Source organism: Kogia breviceps, chromosome 19 (genome assembly GCF_026419965.1).
Source record: "Kogia breviceps isolate mKogBre1 chromosome 19, mKogBre1 haplotype 1, whole genome shotgun sequence".
NCBI classification, from domain to species: domain Eukaryota; kingdom Metazoa; phylum Chordata; class Mammalia; order Artiodactyla; family Physeteridae; genus Kogia; species Kogia breviceps.
In genome coordinates this window covers 8,431,265-8,449,849 of record NC_081328.1, presented here as the reverse complement: position 1 = coordinate 8,449,849, position 18,585 = coordinate 8,431,265, and the positions used below count along the sequence as shown (strand labels likewise).

Here is an 18,585-nt window from a genome sequence, read left to right as displayed (position 1 = left end):
GGCCTGGGTGGGGCAGTCATCTCCCTTCCATGTGCAGGGCGGGGGGGGGGGCAGGAAATTCTGTGCTGGGGTGGTGGGCGGGCAACGGGATTACTGCCTGCCAGATCTTCAAACTTTTTTATATATATATATATATATATATATATAAATACCATGGTCCTTCTCTGGTCAATAAAGGATCCTTTGGAGATACATAGTGGTGGTCTTCCTTAAGGGGCCTCAAACTAGTGGATATGCTCTCCGGGTTTCCTCCAGTCAATGCTGTTAGCTACCCTTTCATGGGTCTTGAGACTTACCGGGGGGCCAGCTTTCCATCCCTGGCTCAGACAGTGCCAAGACCATGTCTTCAACCAAAAGAATCCCCCAGCAGGGGGAGCCAGGGCTGGAAGGAGGGAGAGTAGGTAAGCCTCAAAAAATACGGGAGCTTGAGAGGTGCTGAAATTGGGAAAACAGCATACTTAAGGGAGCCCACCAGGATTCATGACAGCAACTCCAAATGCTCTTAAGCCCGTTACGTCAGTTCCTTCATCCTTTCTCCCTCCGGCCTGGGGGTATGGCCCTTGATTCCATTATCCCTGTACATTCGGAGTTGGTGTCCGGTTTACCTTTGCTGCAGGAGAGAACAAAATTAAATGTGGGTCCAGTGGAGAGACCTGGAGCAGAGGTATAAGGAAGTGCTGGTCCCGGGAGCCCGGAAGTCCCTGGAGGCTGAAACCTCGCCCACCTTGCGTGATAGGGTCTGCTAGGCCACATGACCAGGTCACTCTCGCCTCCGCACGTGTAGGGGTGCAGGGCATCAAGATGGCTGCCAGGCCTCGAGGCCTGAGTCCTGTATGTCACTTCCGTACCGGCAAGAAAGGCGGGCCCTTTAGCCAATGAGGCCGCGGGGCGGGCCTTCGCCTTCATAGGCACTTAAGCTATCCAATGGTGGCTGCGTGCCAGAGCGCCGACGAAAGAACGTCACGCCGGGTTGCTGAGCGGCGGCAGGCGGAGCCGAGGATACCAAGCCAATGCGATGGCTGGGGCGGGGTTGGGCTCTCTATAAGTTGTCGATAGGCGGGCACTCCGCCCTAGTTTCTAAGGATCATGTCTGCGAGTCAGGATTCCCGGTAAGAAAGACATTTCCAAGACATTGTGGTTACTTACCCTGCTGTCCCTTCCGAGGACCCTGCCGGGGGAAGCTGAGGTCCACCGCCCTAGGCCCCCCCCAGGGTTACGGGGCGACCAAGCCGGGAGCACCCGTGGGGTGGGGGGTGGGGGGTGAGGGGCGGGTCCACGGCCGACGTTGCCGCCAGGGCCTAGGTAGAGGCCGAGGACGGCCTAGGTTTCGGGGCTCGGCGCGCTACGAGGGCTCGACCGACGAGCTGCGCGAAGCCCCGGTGCTGAGTCGGGCGGCGAGGTCGCTACCTGGCGTGGGAAAGAAAAGTAGAGGCGACCGTGCGTGGCCCGGAGCTGCCGGTCAAGTTGCCTCACTGCCGGAAGGAGGGCTCGCGCGATCAGGATTCCGGAGGATTCTGACGGTACCACTCGCCGAAGGCGGGGGTGCCTGCGTCCTCAATTCCAGTCGCTGAGTCGCGTGGAGCTGTGGGTCGGGGGAGAAAAAGCCGGCCGTTCAGTGTGCTGGTTTTCTTGACGGCCAGGACCGAGCCTAACCCCGAGGAGCGGCCGCGTGAGGCACCTGGAGCCCACCCGGCGCCGGGCGGGCGGGTCCATTTTGCCGCACAAGCCGGGCAATTGGCAAACTGCGGATGGTCAGGTCCACTTTCCTTCGGGGGTGAGCGGCCTGAGGTATGGGAGGGCGACGCCATTTCGCGACGGGGCGGGCGGGATGTGGTTTGTTCCGGGGTGGGGGGGGGACGCCGCCGAGTGGTCGAGGGAGCAAGCACATGGCGTCCCGAGGTGTTCCCCTCCCCCAGTCCGCTTCGCTTCTAAGTGTTGTGCAATCTCCCCCTTTGCTAGCTCGGCTGGTGCTCATTGTGCGCGAGGCCGCCACCGCCCGCGGCCTCCCACATCCGGGCACTGCGAGGGGGGGAGATGGGGTTGAGGGAGTGGGGGAGGGCGCGGGCTGTATGACGTGGGGGGAAGGGGATGTCCTACCTTGGCATCTGGGGAGGGGAGGGCGGGACTTCCGGCGTGCGGGGGCCACGGTGGGAGGTGCACGCGTTTGGGCTTGGAGCGTCAGGCTCAGGACACGTGGGCCCGGAGGCAGGCACCACCTCCGCGCCCCTTAAGCGCAGATCTATCTGTTCCTTCCAGCCTCTGGGTCTTCAAGGAAGGTCACTGTATCATGTTGGGGTCGGCTTGACTTGACCCGCTCCCGAGATGGGGCCTGAATCAGTTGTAAAATAACTATTATGTTTTCTGGGAACACGTGGGGCTTGGATGAGGGAGTGAAGGCTGATGGCATCATGCAAAGTTGGTTTGCTGGTAGGAGGAGGCTGGCTGTCAGGATTTCTACACACTGTATTTTTAAACCGACAGATCTAGAGACAATGGCCCCGATGGGATGGAGCCCGAAGGCGTCATCGAGGTGAGGTTGGACCCCTCCCACCATTATCCTTTAACTCTGGGAAAGGCAGTGCCACTAGCATTGTACTTTAGGTTTTGAAGTGGTGGTTTAGTGAATACACCAGTGATTGAAACCCAGGATTCAACTGTACTACGTAACATAAAATTCCCAGGTAGTTGGACATGACACCTTAACTCCCTTGCAGAAATTTGTTTAAAGTTTTTAAAGTGTGTTTAAAACATGTCACTTAGATTCTGTTCTCCTTTCTACAACATCCAGGTTCACTGTTTACAAGTGGGCTGGCCCCTTAGGGGGGTTTCCCAGGTCATGTAGAACCATCAATCATCTGGCTTCCATGGGGAGAAGAGAGGTGGTGGGCTCTGAAGCTATGGTGCAGGCACAAGGTCCTGTTTACTCCAATGAAAGCGCAGGCTTATTTCTCCTAGTTTAATTTCTTTGTTTTCTACAGAGTAACTGGAATGAGATTGTTGACAGCTTTGATGACATGAATCTTTCGGAGTCACTCCTCCGTGGCATCTACGCCTATGGTTTTGAGAAGCCCTCTGCCATCCAGCAGCGAGCCATTCTTCCTTGTATCAAGGGTAAGACCCTTCTGCCCCAGAACAAGTTCTAGACTGTCCATGGCCTGGGTAGAGTGGCGCCTGGTTGGTGGTGTCTGTCTCATATCAGCCAGGGACAAAGTAACTCCTTGTTTATCCCAGCTTGGCTTTTGGTTTGTGCCCGTGTCTGGTTCATGCCCTGGAAACATGGATTGCTGGTTTAATTTCAACAAGGTAGTGTTTTGGCCAGATCATGCTGGCTTTTTACAGCTGTACTTCTAGCCCAATTTTGTGCAGTACTAAATGACTCAAACCTGGCCTGATTTCCAGATCTGTTCTTGTTTGGATACTATGTTGTCATGTAGAGTCTAAGCACTTATTGCTGGGCACATATCTATTGGTTGCTTACTGATCTCATTCAGCAGGGCTGTTGAATGTCCCACGAGTCCAAAGAATGCTTTCTACCATATCAAATTTCTCTCCTAATTTGTGTTTAGGTTATGATGTGATCGCTCAAGCCCAATCTGGGACTGGGAAAACGGCCACTTTTGCCATATCAATTTTGCAGCAGATTGAATTGGATCTAAAGGCCACCCAGGCCTTGGTCCTGGCACCCACTAGAGAGTTGGCTCAGCAGGTGAGTTTACCTTTCTTCCCCTGAAGGACTTATTTAGAAGTGATTAGCATAAATCGGAAGTTAGGTGCCCCAATTCCTGCCACTTTGGGAAGAACTGAAGTATGGGGAAAAGAGATGATGTAAAGTCCGTTGACGACTTTTATGTCTCCAGACGTAGTAGGTTAATTGTAAGCCTTTTCCTCACCAAACACTGTAAGCATCCCTTACTCCACCCATTTCCTGAGTCAGACGCAGAAGGCTGCTGGGTGGAGCCTGGCTGGCTGGGCAAGTTTGGCTGTTTTATGAACAAAACCCCCTGGCAATGGGCAAAGAGACACCTGATTGGTGGTGGTGCTCTTGTATCAGTCAGGGGCAAAGAAGATGTCTAGTCCTTTCTTCATCGTAGCTTGATGCCTGGGTTGGTGGCCAGAGCTGTTTCATGGCTGGGGCACATAAAATGTCGGGCTATCTTTCTGGGTCTTGGAGGGGGAAAAAAATCAGAAACACTTGTCTCATAAGCTGATAATTGAGTTTAAGGGAATGTATTCTTACAGTGTTCTACGGAGGTAACGTGGTCATTCTGTGCCTAACTTCTGAACAAAGGCAGTGTAAGCAAGAAGTTACAGTGGAGCTCCACTCGAGGGCCCTTAACGTTTAGAACGTGCTTTAAGAGTGAACATGCCAGGGGCTTCCCTGTTGGCGCAGTGGTTGAGAGTCCGCCTGCCGATGCAGGGGACACGGCTTCGTGTCCCGGTCCGGGAGGATCCCACATGCTGCGGAGCGGCTGGGCCCGGCTGGGCCCGTGAGCCATGGCCGCTGAGCATGCGCGTCCAGAGCCTGTGCTCCGCAACGGGAGAGGCCACGGCAGTGAGAGGCCCGCGTACCGCACACACACACACACACACACACACACACTGAACATGCACACACACACACAGAACATGCCATCTAACATGGGAGTACAACAGTACGTAGATGTCATTCCACACATAAAACTAATTGCTGTGACCCATCAAATAAATGGGTCACACAGTTGACTTCCAGAAAGCTGTGAGGTCTAATCGGTTAAGAAGCCATATTGAAGTTATTTCAGGGGGCCATTATTGTGAATCAGTGTGTACATTCAGGAGCCAGACTGAGTTTAAATTCTGAGACTGCCACTTAGCAGCAGTCTAATCTTAATTAGATTGTTTAACCTACCTGTTTCTTGCTTAAGAAGGGAGCTTAATAGTGTTTGTCTCAGCTGGAGAGAATAAAATATATAGCACTTAAAATGGTGCCTGCCTGGCGGTTGTAGCTAATATGCAAGCGCTTATGTTTTTCTGGTTCAGATACAGAAGGTAGTTATGGCCTTAGGAGATTACATGGGTGCCTCGTGTCACGCCTGCATTGGGGGTACCAATGTGCGTGCTGAGGTGCAGAAGCTGCAGATGGAAGCTCCCCATATCATCGTGGGTACCCCAGGCCGGGTGTTCGACATGCTTAACCGGAGATACCTGTGTGAGTGTGCAATTTTCTACTCCTCTGGGTCCCCTCCTTGTGCCTTCGCCTTCCCACTTGCTTACCGCGGCCGCCATTTGATGCCCAGCGTCATCCTCCGAGGGTTGCTCTGTGATGAACCCCATGCGTGTCATCTGAGCCTGGCTTCCCTGTCGTCTCAGCCCATGTAGTGTTCTACTTCCCAGGGCTATTGTCTGGCCTGGCAAGGGGGTCCCAGGCAGAGGATCAGTCTTTGTCTTCTGAGAGCAGACCGCCTGTCCCTGTTTTTTTTATTGGGAAAGTTAGGTGTAGTTCACACTTCTCTAGTAACTACCTGTTGGTGTTTTTCTTTCTGCAGCTCCCAAATACATTAAGATGTTTGTACTGGATGAAGCTGATGAAATGTTAAGCCGGGGGTTCAAGGACCAGATCTATGACATATTCCAAAAGCTCAATAGCAACACCCAGGTGAGGAGGACATTGGGGTCTTGCTTGCATGGCTGACAGTTGCTCTGTATAGGTTGTGGTGTGCTTGAGGTGATGATGGAGCATTGTCAAGTGCCAAAGGAGGAACCTCCCTGGCAGTCCAGTGGTCAAGACCCGGCACTTCCAATGCAGGGGGTATGGATTCGACCCCTGCTCAGGGAGCTAAGATCCTACATGCCACGTCTTGTGCCAAAAAGTTTAAAAAAAAAAAAAAAATCTTGGATGATATCCAGATACCTTAAAAAAAAAAAAAAAAAACCAAAGTGCCAGGGGAACCATGGAGTTCTGGAGTATCCCCTACCCTGACTGCTCTTTTTTTCCATTAGGTGGTTTTGCTGTCGGCTACAATGCCCTCTGATGTGCTTGAGGTGACCAAGAAGTTCATGAGGGACCCAATTAGAATCCTTGTCAAGAAAGAAGAGCTGACGCTGGAGGGTATCCGCCAGTTCTACATCAACGTGGAACGAGAGGTGGGGCCCAGTGCAGGAGGCGGGCCTGGTGGTAAGCTGTTGGGTATAGCCCCTGACTGCTCTCCTCCCCCCACCCCCCCAGGAGTGGAAGCTGGACACGCTGTGCGACTTGTATGAAACCCTGACCATCACCCAGGCAGTCATCTTCATCAACACCCGACGGAAGGTGGACTGGCTCACTGAGAAGATGCATGCCCGGGACTTCACCGTCTCTGCCATGGTGAGCTTTCTCCTCCTCGTTGTCCCAGCAGAGTGTCACGTGGCAGGGTCCCACTCACAGTTCTCTCAGAACCAACACACCTACTTGTTACACCGTTCTGTTTCCTGTTCTAGCACGGAGATATGGACCAAAAAGAACGAGACGTTATCATGAGGGAGTTCCGCTCTGGCTCTAGCAGAGTATTGATTACCACTGACCTACTGGTAAGTAGAAGGGCATTTGGACAAGGGCGGAAGGAAGATGGGAGAATCCAAGGTGATTCCCTCTTCCAAGGGGCCTACTAGTGCCCCTCTTCAGGAAAGTAGCAACTTGGAATAAAATCTGGCACGCCTCAGGTTTCTGGGGAGAAGGGGATGTTGGTTTCCTTGCCTTCCTTTGGCTGCCTACATGTATGCTTAAGTCTCTTCCGGGGAGACTTACCGTGTCCTCTGATGCACACGCTGAGGCTGCCTTTTCTTTCTGGACACAGGCCAGAGGCATCGACGTGCAGCAGGTTTCCTTAGTCATCAACTATGACCTCCCCACCAACAGGGAAAACTACATCCACAGGTAAATGCAGATCTGGACTGTTAACCAACCCAGCCCCCTCCTGCCCAATCCTCCCTGCACGGGAGCGTCTGATTTTCTCCGTTTCCCTTATCCTCACTTACTCTAAGCTGTCCTTGTTTTCCAGAATCGGTCGAGGTGGACGTTTTGGCCGTAAGGGTGTGGCTATTAACATGGTGACAGAAGAGGACAAGAGGACTCTTCGAGACATCGAGACCTTCTACAACACCTCCATTGAGGAGATGCCCCTCAACGTTGCGGACCTCATCTGAGAGGGGCTGTTCTGCTACGTAGTCCCAGCCAGGGCTCAGTCCTTGGGGGGCGCTGAGGAGCAGCAGGAGGGGGGAGGGAAGGGAGTCAAGGGATGGACATCTTGTCATTTTTTTTTCTTTTTTTTTTTTTTTCTTTGAATAAATGTCACTTTTTGAGGCAAAAGAAGGAACCGTGAACATTTTAGACACCCTTTTCTTTGGGGTAGGCGCCGTCTCTTCTCCCAAAAACACTAATCCATTTCCCTAACCTAGTCAACCTCCAAACCCCAGAGGCTCTCCCCACCCCACCTGAATTCCTCTGAAAATGATTCAGTCCACCTCATTTGCTGGACCAAATCTGGAGGGAGAACCCCCGAGTTAGGTGGCCCAGGGGGTTGTCCCCAGGTGGGGGGAGTAGGGGAGAGAAAATGGTAGCCATTTTTACATTGTTTTGTATAGTATTTATTGATTCAGGAAACAAAGACAAAATTCTGAATAAAATGACTTGGAAACTGCCTGCCTTGGCTTGTCATTTCTTACCTCCCCTTCCCTCCCATCTGCTACTGGGTACAGCTCTACTCCCTTCTGTTGAGCTTTTTTTGTTGACTGGAAAATGGTCAAATGGTCCTGTTAACTGGATAATATGACCTTTCTGGAAGGGGCTGGGCAAAGACCATCCTAAGTACCTCACGTGTCTCAGCAAAGAGGAAGCAACAGACGGGAGAGGAAAGGGAGTGGAAACAAATGTTCAAGTTTTACCTCCTATTGGACTCCGCCAGGGAGGGGCTGCTGGCTCCGTAATCACTTGTCAAAACCACTAAGCATGTCTTGCTGAGGCAGACAAATGAATCCCCAAGGATCCACTTACCCAAAACTCCATCTCACTATCCACATGACACGTTGCTGAAAGCCTCTGCTTCAGTGACACCAGGGCCAATCATCTAACTCAATGACAAAATCTTAATGACTAAGAGACTGGTGGCTGGGGCTGAGGTGCCTGAGTCAGGCTGGGGGGTGGGTTACCTCAGTTACAGGAAGTGAAAGATCTATTTCCTCTTTTCCCAAATGAACGAAGGCAGAGGGTATAGGGTTGACTGAGCAGGCAGCTGGTACTGACACAGAACCAAGCTGGACTGGACTCGGTGGAGGCTGTTCTGTCATGAGGTTTGCTGTGCTCTTCTCTGGGGCCTTGCTGGGTCTACTAGCAGGTGAGGAGAAAGGGGCCCGAAGGGGAGAAGGGCCCCTGGGAAGGAGCCTGCCCCTGGGTTGCTAACCAGTCCTTCCTCTGAAAGCCCAGGGGACAGGGAATGACTGTGCTCATAAAAAATCGGCCACTCTGCTGCCATCCTTCACGGTGACACCTACAGCTACAGAAAGCACAACAAGCCCTGGAACAACCAGCCAAAGAACGACCGAGAGCTACAGAACGACCGCTTACACAGCTACCACCACGCCTAAGGCTACCACCAGCCACGAGTCCTCAACGGCCACTCACCATCCTGCTACCACCACCAGTCACGGAAATGCCACAGTTCATCCAACAAGCAACAGCACTGCCACCAGCCCAGGACCCTCCACCAGATCCCCCCGCCCAGGACCACCTCCACCCTCTCCAAGTCCCAGCCCAGGCTCCAAGGAGGCGATAGGAGACTACACTTGGACTAACGGTTCCCAGCCCTGCGTCCGGCTCCAAGCCCAGATTCAGATTCGAGTTCTGTACCCAACCCAGGGTGGAGGAGAGGTAAAGCTAATAAACAGTAGAGGAGGGCTTCCCTGGTGGGGCAGTGGTTGGGAGTCTGCCTGCCGATGCAGGGGACACGGGTTCGTGCCCCGGTCCGGGAGGATCCCACATGCTGCGGAGCGGCTGGGCCCGTGAGCCGTGGCCGCTGCGCCTGCGCGTCCGGAGCCTGTGCTCCGCAACGGGAGAGGCCACGGCAGTGAGAGGCCCGCGTACGGCAAAAAAACCAAAAAACTAAAACAAAAAAACAGTAGAGAACATAAGGGGAAGTGGATGAGGCCTTCTGCTCTGGCTCGGAGGGAAGGAGGAAGAGTAAAGCAGCAGACGCAGACAGGGTGAGAACAAAGGGAACAGGGACCCTTGCAGGGCACAGCTGTGTTGTCTCGTGACCCTCTCTTGTCTTTAACTTCTGCAGGCCTGGGGAATCTCTGTACTAAACCCCAACAAAACCAAGGCCCAAGGGGGCTGTGAGGGTGCTCATCCCCACTTGCTCCTCTCATTCCCCTACGGACAGCTCAGCTTCGCATTCAAGCAGGTACTTAACCCTCATCCCTCACTCTCACCCTCCAAGTGCCCTACCCCTACCAACTTCTTGCCGCACTCCTTACTCTGGGTACCTGGATGCCACTCTCCCCTGCTGCCCTGAGTCTTCCTGGTCACCTTCCCAGGAGCCACTGCAGAGCATCGTCTACCTGAACCATGTGACTGTGGAGTACAACGTGTCCTTCCCCCAGGCAGCGCGTGAGTAACCTTCCCTTTCTCATCACTTGCACTAGATGTCTGGGCTCCTGAAGGGACCTAGGCTGGGGGTGTGGTGGGGATGTGGATCTGGAGCTGACCCTTCCTCGCTCTTTCAGAGTGGATATTCTCCGTTCAGAATTCATCCCTTCGAGATCTCCAAACCCCTCTGGGCCGGAGCTTCAGTTGCAGAAACGCAAGCGTCATTCTTTCACCAGCTTTCCACCTTGACCTGCTCTTCCTGAAGCTACAAGCTGCTCAGCTGCCCCCCACAGGGGCCTTTGGACCAAGTAAGACCTATTCTTTCCTTCCTAAAATTTTCCCACTGTACTGAAAGCCCTCCCCACAAGCCTATAATCTCCCTTCCTGCACCCCCAAATTTCCTCCCCCTGTCAAGCTTGTCAGAGCCGCGGTAACTGTCCTCCCATCCTCTGTAAGACTGTGCCCAGGCTCCCCTCTTGCTCTTCGCTCTGAGTCCTCTAGGTGAGCCAGCCCCTCACCGATCTCCTGCTTCCCAACATCCCACGTTCCCTCCTCCCTCCTCTATTCCAGCCACACCGCTGTGATGCCCACTTGCCCTATCTTTCCGCCAGGTTTCTCTTGCCCCAGTGACCAATCCATCTTGCTGCCTCTCATCATTGGCCTGATCTTACTCGGCCTCCTCACCCTGGTGCTTGTTACCTTCTGTGTCGTCCGGAGACGCCCACCCACTTACCAGGCCCTCTGAGCATTTGTCCCAACAGCCAGGGCACCAGGAGGTGCCCTCATTTCTCACCACTCAACTGACGCAGAGACAAAGTTATCTTCCCTCCCTGTCTTGATGAACAAAAGTAGAGATAATGCAATCGGGAGAGATGAGGAGAGAGATGTTTATCAAATACGACTGACTCCCCCTCCCCCATCTCCAGTGGGAGAATAGTAAAACTTGATCAAATGTTTATCCTTGGTTTTCCTTGTCCTTCCTGCCAGGATTAAAAGCCGTGAGTTTCTTGTCACACACCTTTCTGTACCTTCCATGGCTGAGTCTTGGGGAGCCAAGAACAGCTGGTGAGGAGGGACGAAAATGTCACTGTGTGGCCCAATGCCCTCATGGGTTCATCCTTCGAAGCCTGACACGGCTGGTGTCGAATCGGCCTCGCCTCCCTTCCTCCTCTTCTTCTGGGGCCCCTGGCTGCTCCAGTTCCCGCTCTCCTCCAATCCAGTGGAGCCACCCACCCCAGCAGCCTTCTCCCAACCTTCATATTACAGTTACAGGCGAAGCAGGCAGCAAGAGCCATGAGTGTGGGGGGGAAGGTCACAGCCCTGCCCTGTTTCAAACGCCCTGCCCTACCCACTGGGCCCAGGCCTAGCGAACAGCCTGGATTAAACTCTCCCCGCACCTGGGATGCTCCTATCTCACCTGCAAAGGGTTTTCATCAACCACGGGAGCAATGCATACTCTGAACTCCACATACGAGCACCCTCTATGCTCCTGGGAACAACATGCCTCCAAGCCTGGGCGACCCGCGGAGCCAACCCTGAAGTCCCTGGTGGTGGCGCACCTAGTGGTGGTGGATGGCACCCCCCAAGGCAGCCTGAATCCAGACTCTTCAAAGGACCTCCCCGACCAATAAGTGCCAGACCCTTTACAGTCAGCTATGAGCATCCCCGGGGCCCGAATGGGAGCCTTCCAGTTGTAGGAGCCGTGTAAGGCTACAGAAAGCGGCCGCCAGGACCCGCAGACCCAGCCCTCTGAGGGCAGCACGTGGCAGGGACCCAACAACCACACCACCGCCTCGCCGACACCCTGTTACGACCTTGCTGACTGTGGTGCGGGAGTCCCCAAAGGGTGTGGTACTCCCAGCAGGTGCCCAGCCACCAGGGCGTGATGGCCAGGCCCATCTCCACCGAGATGGCCGAGAGCTGGAGTCCCAGCACGGGGGAACAGAGGGCATCGCTCCCGCCGCGTAATCCAAGATGCCCTTTCCCAAGGCTAGCTGCTGGGCCCCCTCCGCCTGGCCCAAGCCCTGGCTCAGCACGCGGTCACAGGAGGCCGAGGAGCGGGCCTTGGCCTAGACGTGGTGCCCTCGGGCCAGTGGGGTGAGACGGAACCCCAGGGCCCTCGTTTCACAGGGGCGGCCAGGGATGGGCCCGCAGGGGGGTTAAGGGCACTGCCGTCCCCCGAAACTGCGCTCACCTTCCCCCCCTCCCCCTCCTCTGCTTCACTGTCCCGGCCCAGCAGTTGCTGGCGCACCCATCTGCGAAGGTCTGGGCGAACCTGAGGAGGGAGAAGCATGGGCCCGGCGCCTAAGGAGGGCTGCCTGGCTCAGACTGACCCCTCCCGTCGGTGCCGTGTCCTCTGGAGACGCCGAGAGCACAGGAGAGAGAACGCTACAGAGCCCCCACCCAACGCCATTTTGGAGACTCACGCTCCTTCTCTCTCAACTTCGAACGATGTAAAGTCAGCTGGAAGAAGACAAGATGGCGCCGAGCAGGAGGAGCGGCGAAAGGCTGGAGGATAAATCTTGCTGCCGAAGGGAAGCGTAAACAAAGGCGCGAATGATGGAACTGCGCAGGCGTGCAGCGTTGGCACGATTTAAAATTCGAGCAGCAGGGTGGGCGCGTCCAAAAACGTGATCTCCGGGCGAGACCTATTTTACGCGAACGACGGTGGGATGGAATAAGGCAGGGCCAGCCCGGCTTAGTCGCGAGAAGACGGGAGGCGGGGGTGGTGCCCGGAGCGCGCATGCGCACCGTAAGTCAATGGCGGTTTGAGGGATTGGCGGAAGCTAGCTTTGCAATATGGCGACCGAGGCAGACGGGCCGCTCAAACGGGTGCTGGTGCCGATTCTTTTACCTGAGAAATGCTACGACCAAATTTTCATCCAGTGGGACTTGCTTCACGGTGAGTTTTTTTCGGCATCCGGTCTAAGTTGTGCTTCAGAGCTCTCCGGCCGTAAATGGGGCGTGAGTGCGGACTAAGTGACCGCAGTGACAGCTGCCACGGCGCGCGGGGCGGAAGTCGCCTCTGAGAGGGGCGGATATGTCTCGGGCTCCGTAGAGGGAGGACTCCATATTTGGGCGAGAGGGGGGTGTCGCCGGATGGGAGTAGTTCTTTGCTTTAGCGACGATGAAAAACGAAAAGACTCAAATTTTACAAAACAAAGTTTAAAATCTGATTAGATCGTTCCAACCTTCAATAGATCTCTTTACCTTCAGGAGCAAGGTTAAACTTGATTCAAAGCCTCTGATGAATCCAGGCCTTCTGCGGCGCCCCCAAGAATTCTGCTATCCCAATGGCGCTTTCCTTCCAGCCTCCACGTTTGCTCATGGTCGAATTTTGGAATTAACTTTTGTCTGCGTTCCTCCTTGTATCTACGAGGCGACGCCAGAGCAAAACCTGCTTCTGACATCAGACGTTTAGGGAAGCCTTCGCGGTCTGCCCCTGTCAGTTCTTGGTACCCGAGCTGTGCTCCCGGGACAGTGTTTTAGCCGCGTTCATGACCTACGAGAATCTGACTATTACTGGGCCAGGCACCTTGGGGGTAGGGCTTCAAGGCTAGAGAAGATGTCGGTGGCTAGAGCATAAAAGCAAGCCCTGGAAGGGTCAAGTCCCTGAGTAGGGGCCAGAGAGTGTTCAGGAATGAGTGATAGACGAAACCTATCCTTGGAGAAAGAAGACGTGTGAAGTGGATTGCCTAGTGGCTCAGAGGCGGGGAGTAAAGGATCAGAGGACTCTTGCGCATTGTTCAGCTCTATACAGGGAAGCAAGGGAGAGGTTTGGAAGTCAGATCACGGAGTTTAGGTGTCATGGCAGGGAATGGAAGGTTGGGTCAGAGGAAAGGAATGGTAAAAGCTGTTTTGGAAAGTCACCTTGTCTGAACGTGGTATGATTTGGAGTAGGAAGAACTAGGCCTTTTTCACGTGCCTCCAGACCACCCAAGGCTTCCTTTGTGTGGGTATGTCAAGGTCTTAAGGAGCACTTCAAGCCTTTGGGCCTGAGCTGCCTCCTGGAACCCCTGGCTTGGGTTCCATAAGTGTCATCTCTGCTTACCTCTTTTTCTCTTCTTAGTTCCTTGCCTCAAGATTCTCCTCAGCAAAGGCCTGGGGCTGGGCATTGTGGCTGGCTCACTTCTGGGTATGTTTCTTATCATCTTCCCTTCCTGCTGTTGGGAGGTGGGTGGAGTGCTAAGATGCCATGAACTGGATGGGTCCCTTAACCAGAAGCGGGGCTAACATGCCTCCCAGTCTGCTCTGTAGCTGTCGTGCTGCGCTCCCAAGGGATGTCAGCCCCTCAGCCCTGCCCTTTTCATCCTCTTTCTCCAGTAAAACTACCCCAAGTGTTTAAAATCCTGGGAGCCAAGAGCGCGGAAGGGTTGAGTCTCCAGTCGGTAATGCTAGAGCTAATGGCATTGACTGGGACCATGGTCTACAGCATCACCAACAACTTCCCCTTCAGGTGAGGGGCCCTGCCCTGTATCTCCAAGGGTAAATGCTCACAACTCTAGTAAGGATTAGGGTGAGGGAGGTAAAAGAGCAGGAAAGCTTAAGCCTTTCTGGAAATCTAGCCATCATCTATGGTGATGAGAGGAGGTGAGAACCCCAAGAATGCCCAGTTTCCAATCCTGAGTCAAGTGGGTGGGGGCTGCCGCGAGGCAGGAGGTAAGGAACCAGCAGGGCTGTGGAGGACAGGGAATAATCAGAATTGGGTCCCCAAGATGGATGGGCTATGGAGGCTTTCCCTGCCTCTTTCCAGGCCCATGTTTCTTCCCCCCAACTCTTGACTCTGCAGCTCTTGGGGTGAAGCTCTGTTCCTGATGCTCCAGACAGTGACCATCGCCTTCCTGGTCCTGCACTACAGAGGACAGACTGTGAAAGGTGCTGGGGATTGACCCAAGAGCTGGCTGCAGCTGTTGGGAGCCCTGCTGGGAATGCAGGCCTGGGAAAGCCAAAAGACTCAGAGGTTGATGAGGACTCCTTATCTCCGTCTCCCAGGTGTTGCCTTCCTAGCGTGCTCCGCCCTGGTCCTGCTGGTGCTGCTTTCACCACTGACGCCCCAGGCTGTAGTCACCCTGCTCCAGGCCTCCAACATGCCTGCTGTGGTGGTGGGAAGGGTGGGTGCTGGGAACAAGGGAGAGGATGTTGGGAAGGGGGACTGGGTGAGGATCAGAGGGGAAACCCAAAGTTTGGGGGTGTTGGACTGAGGGGAATGCAGAAATGTCATGGGAACATTGGACAAGTTCAGATGACAAAACGAAGCGTCTCAACTCCTCCCCAGCTGCTCCAGGCAGCCACCAACTACCGCAATGGGCACACAGGCCAGCTGTCAGCCATCACAGTCTTTCTGCTCTTTGGGGGCTCCCTGGCCCGAATCTTCACCTCCATTCAGGTCAGTGCACCTCCTTCCCTCTAGAGGTCACCATAACCTCACCTTACTTCTCTCCCCATGCACTTAAAGCTGCTCCCTCTTTGGAGCCCTTTTAGGCTATGCTGAAGAGTAACCCTAGCTGTGTCTCTCACCCAGGAAACTGGAGACCCCCTCATGGCTGGAACCTTTGTAGTCTCTTCCCTCTGCAATGGCCTCATCGCTGCCCAGCTCCTCTTCTACTGGAATGCAAAGGCTCCCCACAAGAAAAAGGAGGAGTAGAGTTGAGTTGGCTCCTGGAGTACATTCCATGTTTCTATTCATCCACCCAACCTTGGGATCCTTCCCATCTGAACCAGTCTGCTGGTGTGACTTTTAATCATTCCCTGTTCTTCTGCAATTGCAGCTTTAGTGGAAATGCTTGGTTGACCCAGATCCTTAGAAACGATAGGGGAAGAGATTTACAGGCTGACATTTAATCATTTAGCTGAGATTCTTTCTTTAGCAGAAATTTCCAGCTACTTACCTGGTTCTGGGCAAAACTCTTACCCTGTCTGTCCCCTCCATTTCCCCACTTCCCTTCTGACCCTAGAGGACAGAGGCTGGACAGTGGAAGGGAATAGGTGCTTGTGGATTCCTCCCTCCGGCATCCTGGCTCAGACTGTCTCCTGGACCCCAGTGCTTGGTGGGGGGCGGGGGAAGGGGGACAGAAGAATGAGTGACTCAGGCAGGGCCCCAGGGTGGGGTGTGGAGGTTCCTGCTCTGGCAGGTCCAGGCGGAAGGGAGTGGAGACTGCTGGTTCCTGCTGCAGTAAAGGCGAACAGAGATGGTACAATAAAGACTCAGAGACGTGGTGTAATCGTACAAAACTGTGTTCAGCCTACAAAAAAAAAAAAAACTGTCTTGTTTTGTTCCCACTGGCTTTCAGGGCTTTGGGGGGTACTGCCCACCTCCTCTGAACTGTGGTCCAACACAGTTCTAGAACAGGGTTTGCAGCCTGGGAATGGTGGTGGTGGTGGCGGTAGTGGGGTGTTTCTGGGTAGAAAAGGAGGATGGAAACCTCTCTGGGAGGTCCATGTCCATGAGGGTTAGAGGTGGGTTAGGGGCATGGGGGCCCCTGGGAGGGGAGGGTTGTACAGAGTGGGAGGGCCTGGGGGTGGGTAGGGGCTGTAAGGGGGGAGCTGCTCCCCCTGGAGCCTTGGGTTACTCTGAGGGAGAGGGCACGGCGAGGGGGCCTCCGGTTTACAGTGGGAAGAGCTGCAAAGAGAAACACCGGGGTTAGAAGGCACTTGGTCCCCTGGGTCGGAGGTGCCGAGCAGGGTCCCCAGCTCGCATGTGGGGGTGGTTCTGAGCAGTTCTGCGCAGACAGGTATAACTTGTCACCCACCTACCCATCCCTGGCTCTCTGGGTCCCGCCGGTAGGGACCCGGACCCCAGGACGGCTTAGAGCAGCGCCGCCGCAGCCGTGTTGGGGCACGCTCAAGAGCGAGCTTGCGTGCTGCGCGCCTGTTTTCCTCTTTTGGGGCGGCAGGCCAGGAAGGGGTAGAGCTGGGCTTGGCCTGTCCTTGCCCCGGGGGCTGGGAGAGGAAGCTGGGTCACACGAGGGCCAGAATCGGGGGTGGGAAACGGGAAATTCTGGTAACTAGAACACGGTCACATCCAGGGCGCTGTGGTCTGCTCCTGCGGTGCCACCACCAACAGACTGTGATGGAAACGTCCTCTCGGAAGACCCTGGCTCCCCGAACTCTCCCACTCTTCACGGGGCACCCCCCAAACTCCTCCGGGTGTGTCCCCTTCTTGGGTGGGTTCGGGGCCCCTGCCAGCCAGGACCTCTGGTATCCGCCCCCACCCAGGCTGCAAGGTGGGTGGCACGTCCTCACCCCGCTCCCCGGGCACTCACCCGTAACCGCCAGGCAGGTAGGCTGTCGAGTAGTTGGGGGGCTGGTACCCAAAGCCTCTGCTCCCCTGGGTGGTCGTGTACCCGGGCCCCCAGACCGGCCCGCCGCCAGCCACGCCGCCGCTTCCCTGGCCGAAGTGGGGCGACCCGGCGCCCGTGCTCTTGGTCTTGCGCCGCGGCCGGTACTTGTAGTCGGGGTAGTCGCGCAGGTGCCGGGCCCGGAGCCGTTTAGCCTCTTCCACGAAGGGCCGCTTCTCGTCCTCGCCCAGTAGCTTCCACTGCGCGCCCAGGCGCTTGGAGATCTCTGAGTTGTGCATCTTTGGGTTCTGCTGCGCCATCTGGCGGCGCTGGGCGGAGCTCCACACCATGAACGCGTTCATGGGCCGTTTCACCTTCTCCAAGGGAAGCCCCCCGGAGACCACTGGGCTCCCGGCGCCCTCCCGCTCCTGGGAGCCCGAGGACGAGGAGGTAGGGGCCGTGGAAGTGGGAGGTTCCAGGCTCCAGGCCTGTGAGGAGCCGGGTAGCGCCATCGGGGGTGAAGGGAAGCCTTAAGAGGGCGTCCTACACGCCCTCCCCTCCAAAGTGAAACGTTGATCCCCAAACCCGGTATCCTTAAAATGGAAGCGCCTTCCTAGTCCGGAGTCGTTACAGAGAGACTCGTATCCTTAAAAGGTATATATATCCCCCAAGTTTCTGGGTAGAAAAGGAGTCCCCAAGTTCAGAGTCCTTATAATGGAGCCCCTGCCACCAACCAATCCGGCACGTTTGGGGAGTCAAGCGCAAAATCCGCTGTCCGGTACCCAGTCCTGGATAGGCTGTGCTCTTTCCTTGTGGCCGCAAGGTCCCCGACCCAGCCTCGCTCCCCCTACTAGCTGCCGGCCACCGGCCCGGGCTTCGGTAAAGGCAGTAAACCTTCGCGCTCTGGGGTCCCGCAGCTGCCAGGAGGCACAGCCCAGGTGCAACAGCCCTCTCTCACCTGGCCTCGGCGTCGGTGGCTGCCGGGTGCGCCGGGCCCTGGAACTGCTTTTAACGACTGACTCCTCCCTACTCCCTCCCAGCCGACCGCGCCTCCTAAAGGGCGCCAACCTCCCCCTCCCTTAGGCCAACCAGGTGTCCTGTTCTCCCCCCCCCCCCCAGGGGACCACGCCCCCTCCCCACCCAAGACCCAAGTCAGGCCTTCCAGCCCCCGTGGCTCTTAACAGCTACCCCTCCCTTCTTAAGCACTGGCAATTTATAAAGCTGTGCCTTTGCACAATGGGATCGGGCTTCGGGTGATCAAAAGCCCTCAGGCTCAGAGTTGTGCTGGGAGGGAGGTGAGGACACCCAACCCCCCAATCCAAACCCAAACCCTTTTCTGGTGCCTCCTGCTCCTCAAACCCCTGACCTGGCCCGGGGCAAAAAAGTCTGGCAGTCAGGAGGTTGGCAAGCCATTTTTGTTTCCTGAGGTGCTTGGGTGGTGATTCAACCACTTTCCAGGTGAGAAAATTTAAACCCTCCCCACTATAGCCCCCAAGCCTAGGTTCCTCCACTGCATGTTTTATTTCGAATCCTCAGAGTTGGGAGGCAGAGATCAAGGAAGCCCAGGATGACCCCTAAGGCTGAGAGGTCAGTGATGTGGATGCTGGAGAAAAAGCCTGGATCCAGGGCAGAGAACCAGCAGGAACGAGGGCTGGACACCTAGGTCCCAGAGGCTGTCTTGAGGGAACCCTGCTCCCCACTCTGCCCAAGGCC

General features: G+C 55.4%; 4 protein-coding genes, 1 long non-coding RNA gene and 4 other non-coding genes across 11 annotated transcripts; 7 read left to right on the top strand and 2 right to left on the bottom strand.

Moving 5' to 3' along the window:
- The first annotated feature begins 935 nt into the window (after positions 1 to 935).
- Positions 936 to 7,654, top strand: EIF4A1 (eukaryotic translation initiation factor 4A1). 3 transcript variants are annotated; one of them, XM_059046405.2, is made up of 11 exons: positions 936 to 1,109; positions 2,482 to 2,530; positions 2,979 to 3,111; positions 3,567 to 3,706; positions 5,017 to 5,185; positions 5,523 to 5,632; positions 5,977 to 6,120; positions 6,203 to 6,340; positions 6,454 to 6,543; positions 6,810 to 6,889; positions 7,014 to 7,654. In XM_059046405.2, the coding sequence occupies exons 1-11, from the start codon at positions 1,087 to 1,089 to the stop codon at positions 7,156 to 7,158; spliced, it is 1,221 nt and encodes a 406-aa protein (XP_058902388.1). In that variant the 5' UTR covers positions 936 to 1,086; the 3' UTR covers positions 7,159 to 7,654. The 3 variants fall into 3 exon arrangements, with proteins under 3 accessions (XP_058902388.1, XP_058902389.1, XP_066878002.1); XM_059046406.2 differs by having other exon boundaries at positions 996 to 1,186; positions 7,014 to 7,649; XM_067021901.1 differs by having other exon boundaries at positions 1,073 to 1,788.
- LOC131747158 (small nucleolar RNA SNORA48) lies at positions 3,146 to 3,280 on the top strand. The gene has a single exon (XR_009332788.1). It is a non-coding gene; the product is annotated as a small nucleolar RNA SNORA48 (small nucleolar RNA).
- Positions 3,997 to 4,141, top strand: LOC131747159 (small nucleolar RNA SNORA48). The gene has a single exon (XR_009332789.1). It is a non-coding gene; the product is annotated as a small nucleolar RNA SNORA48 (small nucleolar RNA).
- LOC136793257 (uncharacterized) lies at positions 4,201 to 7,210 on the bottom strand. Its single transcript, XR_010838296.1, has 2 exons — positions 6,991 to 7,210; positions 4,201 to 6,449 (listed from the first exon to the last, which is right to left on the bottom strand). It is a non-coding gene; the product is annotated as an uncharacterized lncRNA (long non-coding RNA).
- LOC131747176 (small nucleolar RNA SNORD10) lies at positions 5,292 to 5,432 on the top strand. The gene has a single exon (XR_009332805.1). It is a non-coding gene; the product is annotated as a small nucleolar RNA SNORD10 (small nucleolar RNA).
- On the top strand, positions 6,589 to 6,731 carry LOC131747225 (small nucleolar RNA SNORA67). The gene has a single exon (XR_009332849.1). It is a non-coding gene; the product is annotated as a small nucleolar RNA SNORA67 (small nucleolar RNA).
- A 397-nt stretch (positions 7,655 to 8,051) lies between the features above and the next one.
- CD68 (CD68 molecule) lies at positions 8,052 to 10,551 on the top strand. The gene is made up of 6 exons (XM_059046407.2): positions 8,052 to 8,345; positions 8,430 to 8,878; positions 9,291 to 9,410; positions 9,544 to 9,616; positions 9,733 to 9,903; positions 10,207 to 10,551. The coding sequence occupies exons 1-6, from the start codon at positions 8,297 to 8,299 to the stop codon at positions 10,338 to 10,340; spliced, it is 996 nt and encodes a 331-aa protein (XP_058902390.1). The 5' UTR covers positions 8,052 to 8,296; the 3' UTR covers positions 10,341 to 10,551.
- A 1,054-nt stretch (positions 10,552 to 11,605) lies between these two features.
- MPDU1 (mannose-P-dolichol utilization defect 1) lies at positions 11,606 to 15,826 on the top strand. Its single transcript, XM_059046412.2, has 7 exons — positions 11,606 to 12,497; positions 13,665 to 13,730; positions 13,919 to 14,051; positions 14,385 to 14,470; positions 14,588 to 14,706; positions 14,871 to 14,981; positions 15,117 to 15,826. Exons 1-7 carry the CDS (start codon positions 12,395 to 12,397, stop codon positions 15,237 to 15,239), a joined length of 741 nt encoding a protein of 246 aa, XP_058902395.1. The 5' UTR covers positions 11,606 to 12,394; the 3' UTR covers positions 15,240 to 15,826.
- Positions 15,827 to 15,963: 137 nt separating this feature from the next.
- Positions 15,964 to 17,476, bottom strand: SOX15 (SRY-box transcription factor 15). Its single transcript, XM_059046413.2, has 2 exons — positions 16,858 to 17,476; positions 15,964 to 16,214 (listed from the first exon to the last, which is right to left on the bottom strand). The coding sequence occupies exons 1-2, from the start codon at positions 17,382 to 17,384 to the stop codon at positions 16,046 to 16,048; spliced, it is 696 nt and encodes a 231-aa protein (XP_058902396.1). The 5' UTR covers positions 17,385 to 17,476; the 3' UTR covers positions 15,964 to 16,045.
- Positions 17,477 to 18,585: the final 1,109 nt, after the last annotated feature.

Excerpts from the sequence above, each read along its gene's own strand:
- EIF4A1 (XM_059046406.2), top strand. The coding sequence starts at position 1,011 with ATGCGATGGCTGGGGCGGGGTTGGGCTCTCTATAAGTTGTCGATAGGC. Across the intron at positions 5,633-5,976 it reads AGCTCAATAGCAACACCCAG|GTGGTTTTGCTGTCGGCTAC; the intron begins GTGAGGAGGACA and ends TTTTTCCATTAG. Across the intron at positions 6,890-7,013 it reads AGGGAAAACTACATCCACAG|AATCGGTCGAGGTGGACGTT; the intron begins GTAAATGCAGAT and ends CTTGTTTTCCAG.
- CD68 (XM_059046407.2), top strand. The coding sequence starts at position 8,297 with ATGAGGTTTGCTGTGCTCTTCTCTGGGGCCTTGCTGGGTCTACTAGCA. Across the intron at positions 8,346-8,429 it reads CTTGCTGGGTCTACTAGCAG|CCCAGGGGACAGGGAATGAC; the intron begins GTGAGGAGAAAG and ends TTCCTCTGAAAG. Across the intron at positions 9,411-9,543 it reads TCAGCTTCGCATTCAAGCAG|GAGCCACTGCAGAGCATCGT; the intron begins GTACTTAACCCT and ends TCACCTTCCCAG.
- MPDU1 (XM_059046412.2), top strand. The coding sequence starts at position 12,395 with ATGGCGACCGAGGCAGACGGGCCGCTCAAACGGGTGCTGGTGCCGATT. Across the intron at positions 14,471-14,587 it reads CAGAGGACAGACTGTGAAAG|GTGTTGCCTTCCTAGCGTGC; the intron begins GTGCTGGGGATT and ends TCCGTCTCCCAG. Across the intron at positions 14,707-14,870 it reads CTGCTGTGGTGGTGGGAAGG|CTGCTCCAGGCAGCCACCAA; the intron begins GTGGGTGCTGGG and ends ACTCCTCCCCAG.
- SOX15 (XM_059046413.2), bottom strand. The coding sequence starts at position 17,384 with ATGGCGCTACCCGGCTCCTCACAGGCCTGGAGCCTGGAACCTCCCACT. Across the intron at positions 16,215-16,857 it reads TACCTGCCTGGCGGTTACGG|CTCTTCCCACTGTAAACCGG; the intron begins GTGAGTGCCCGG and ends TTCTCTTTGCAG.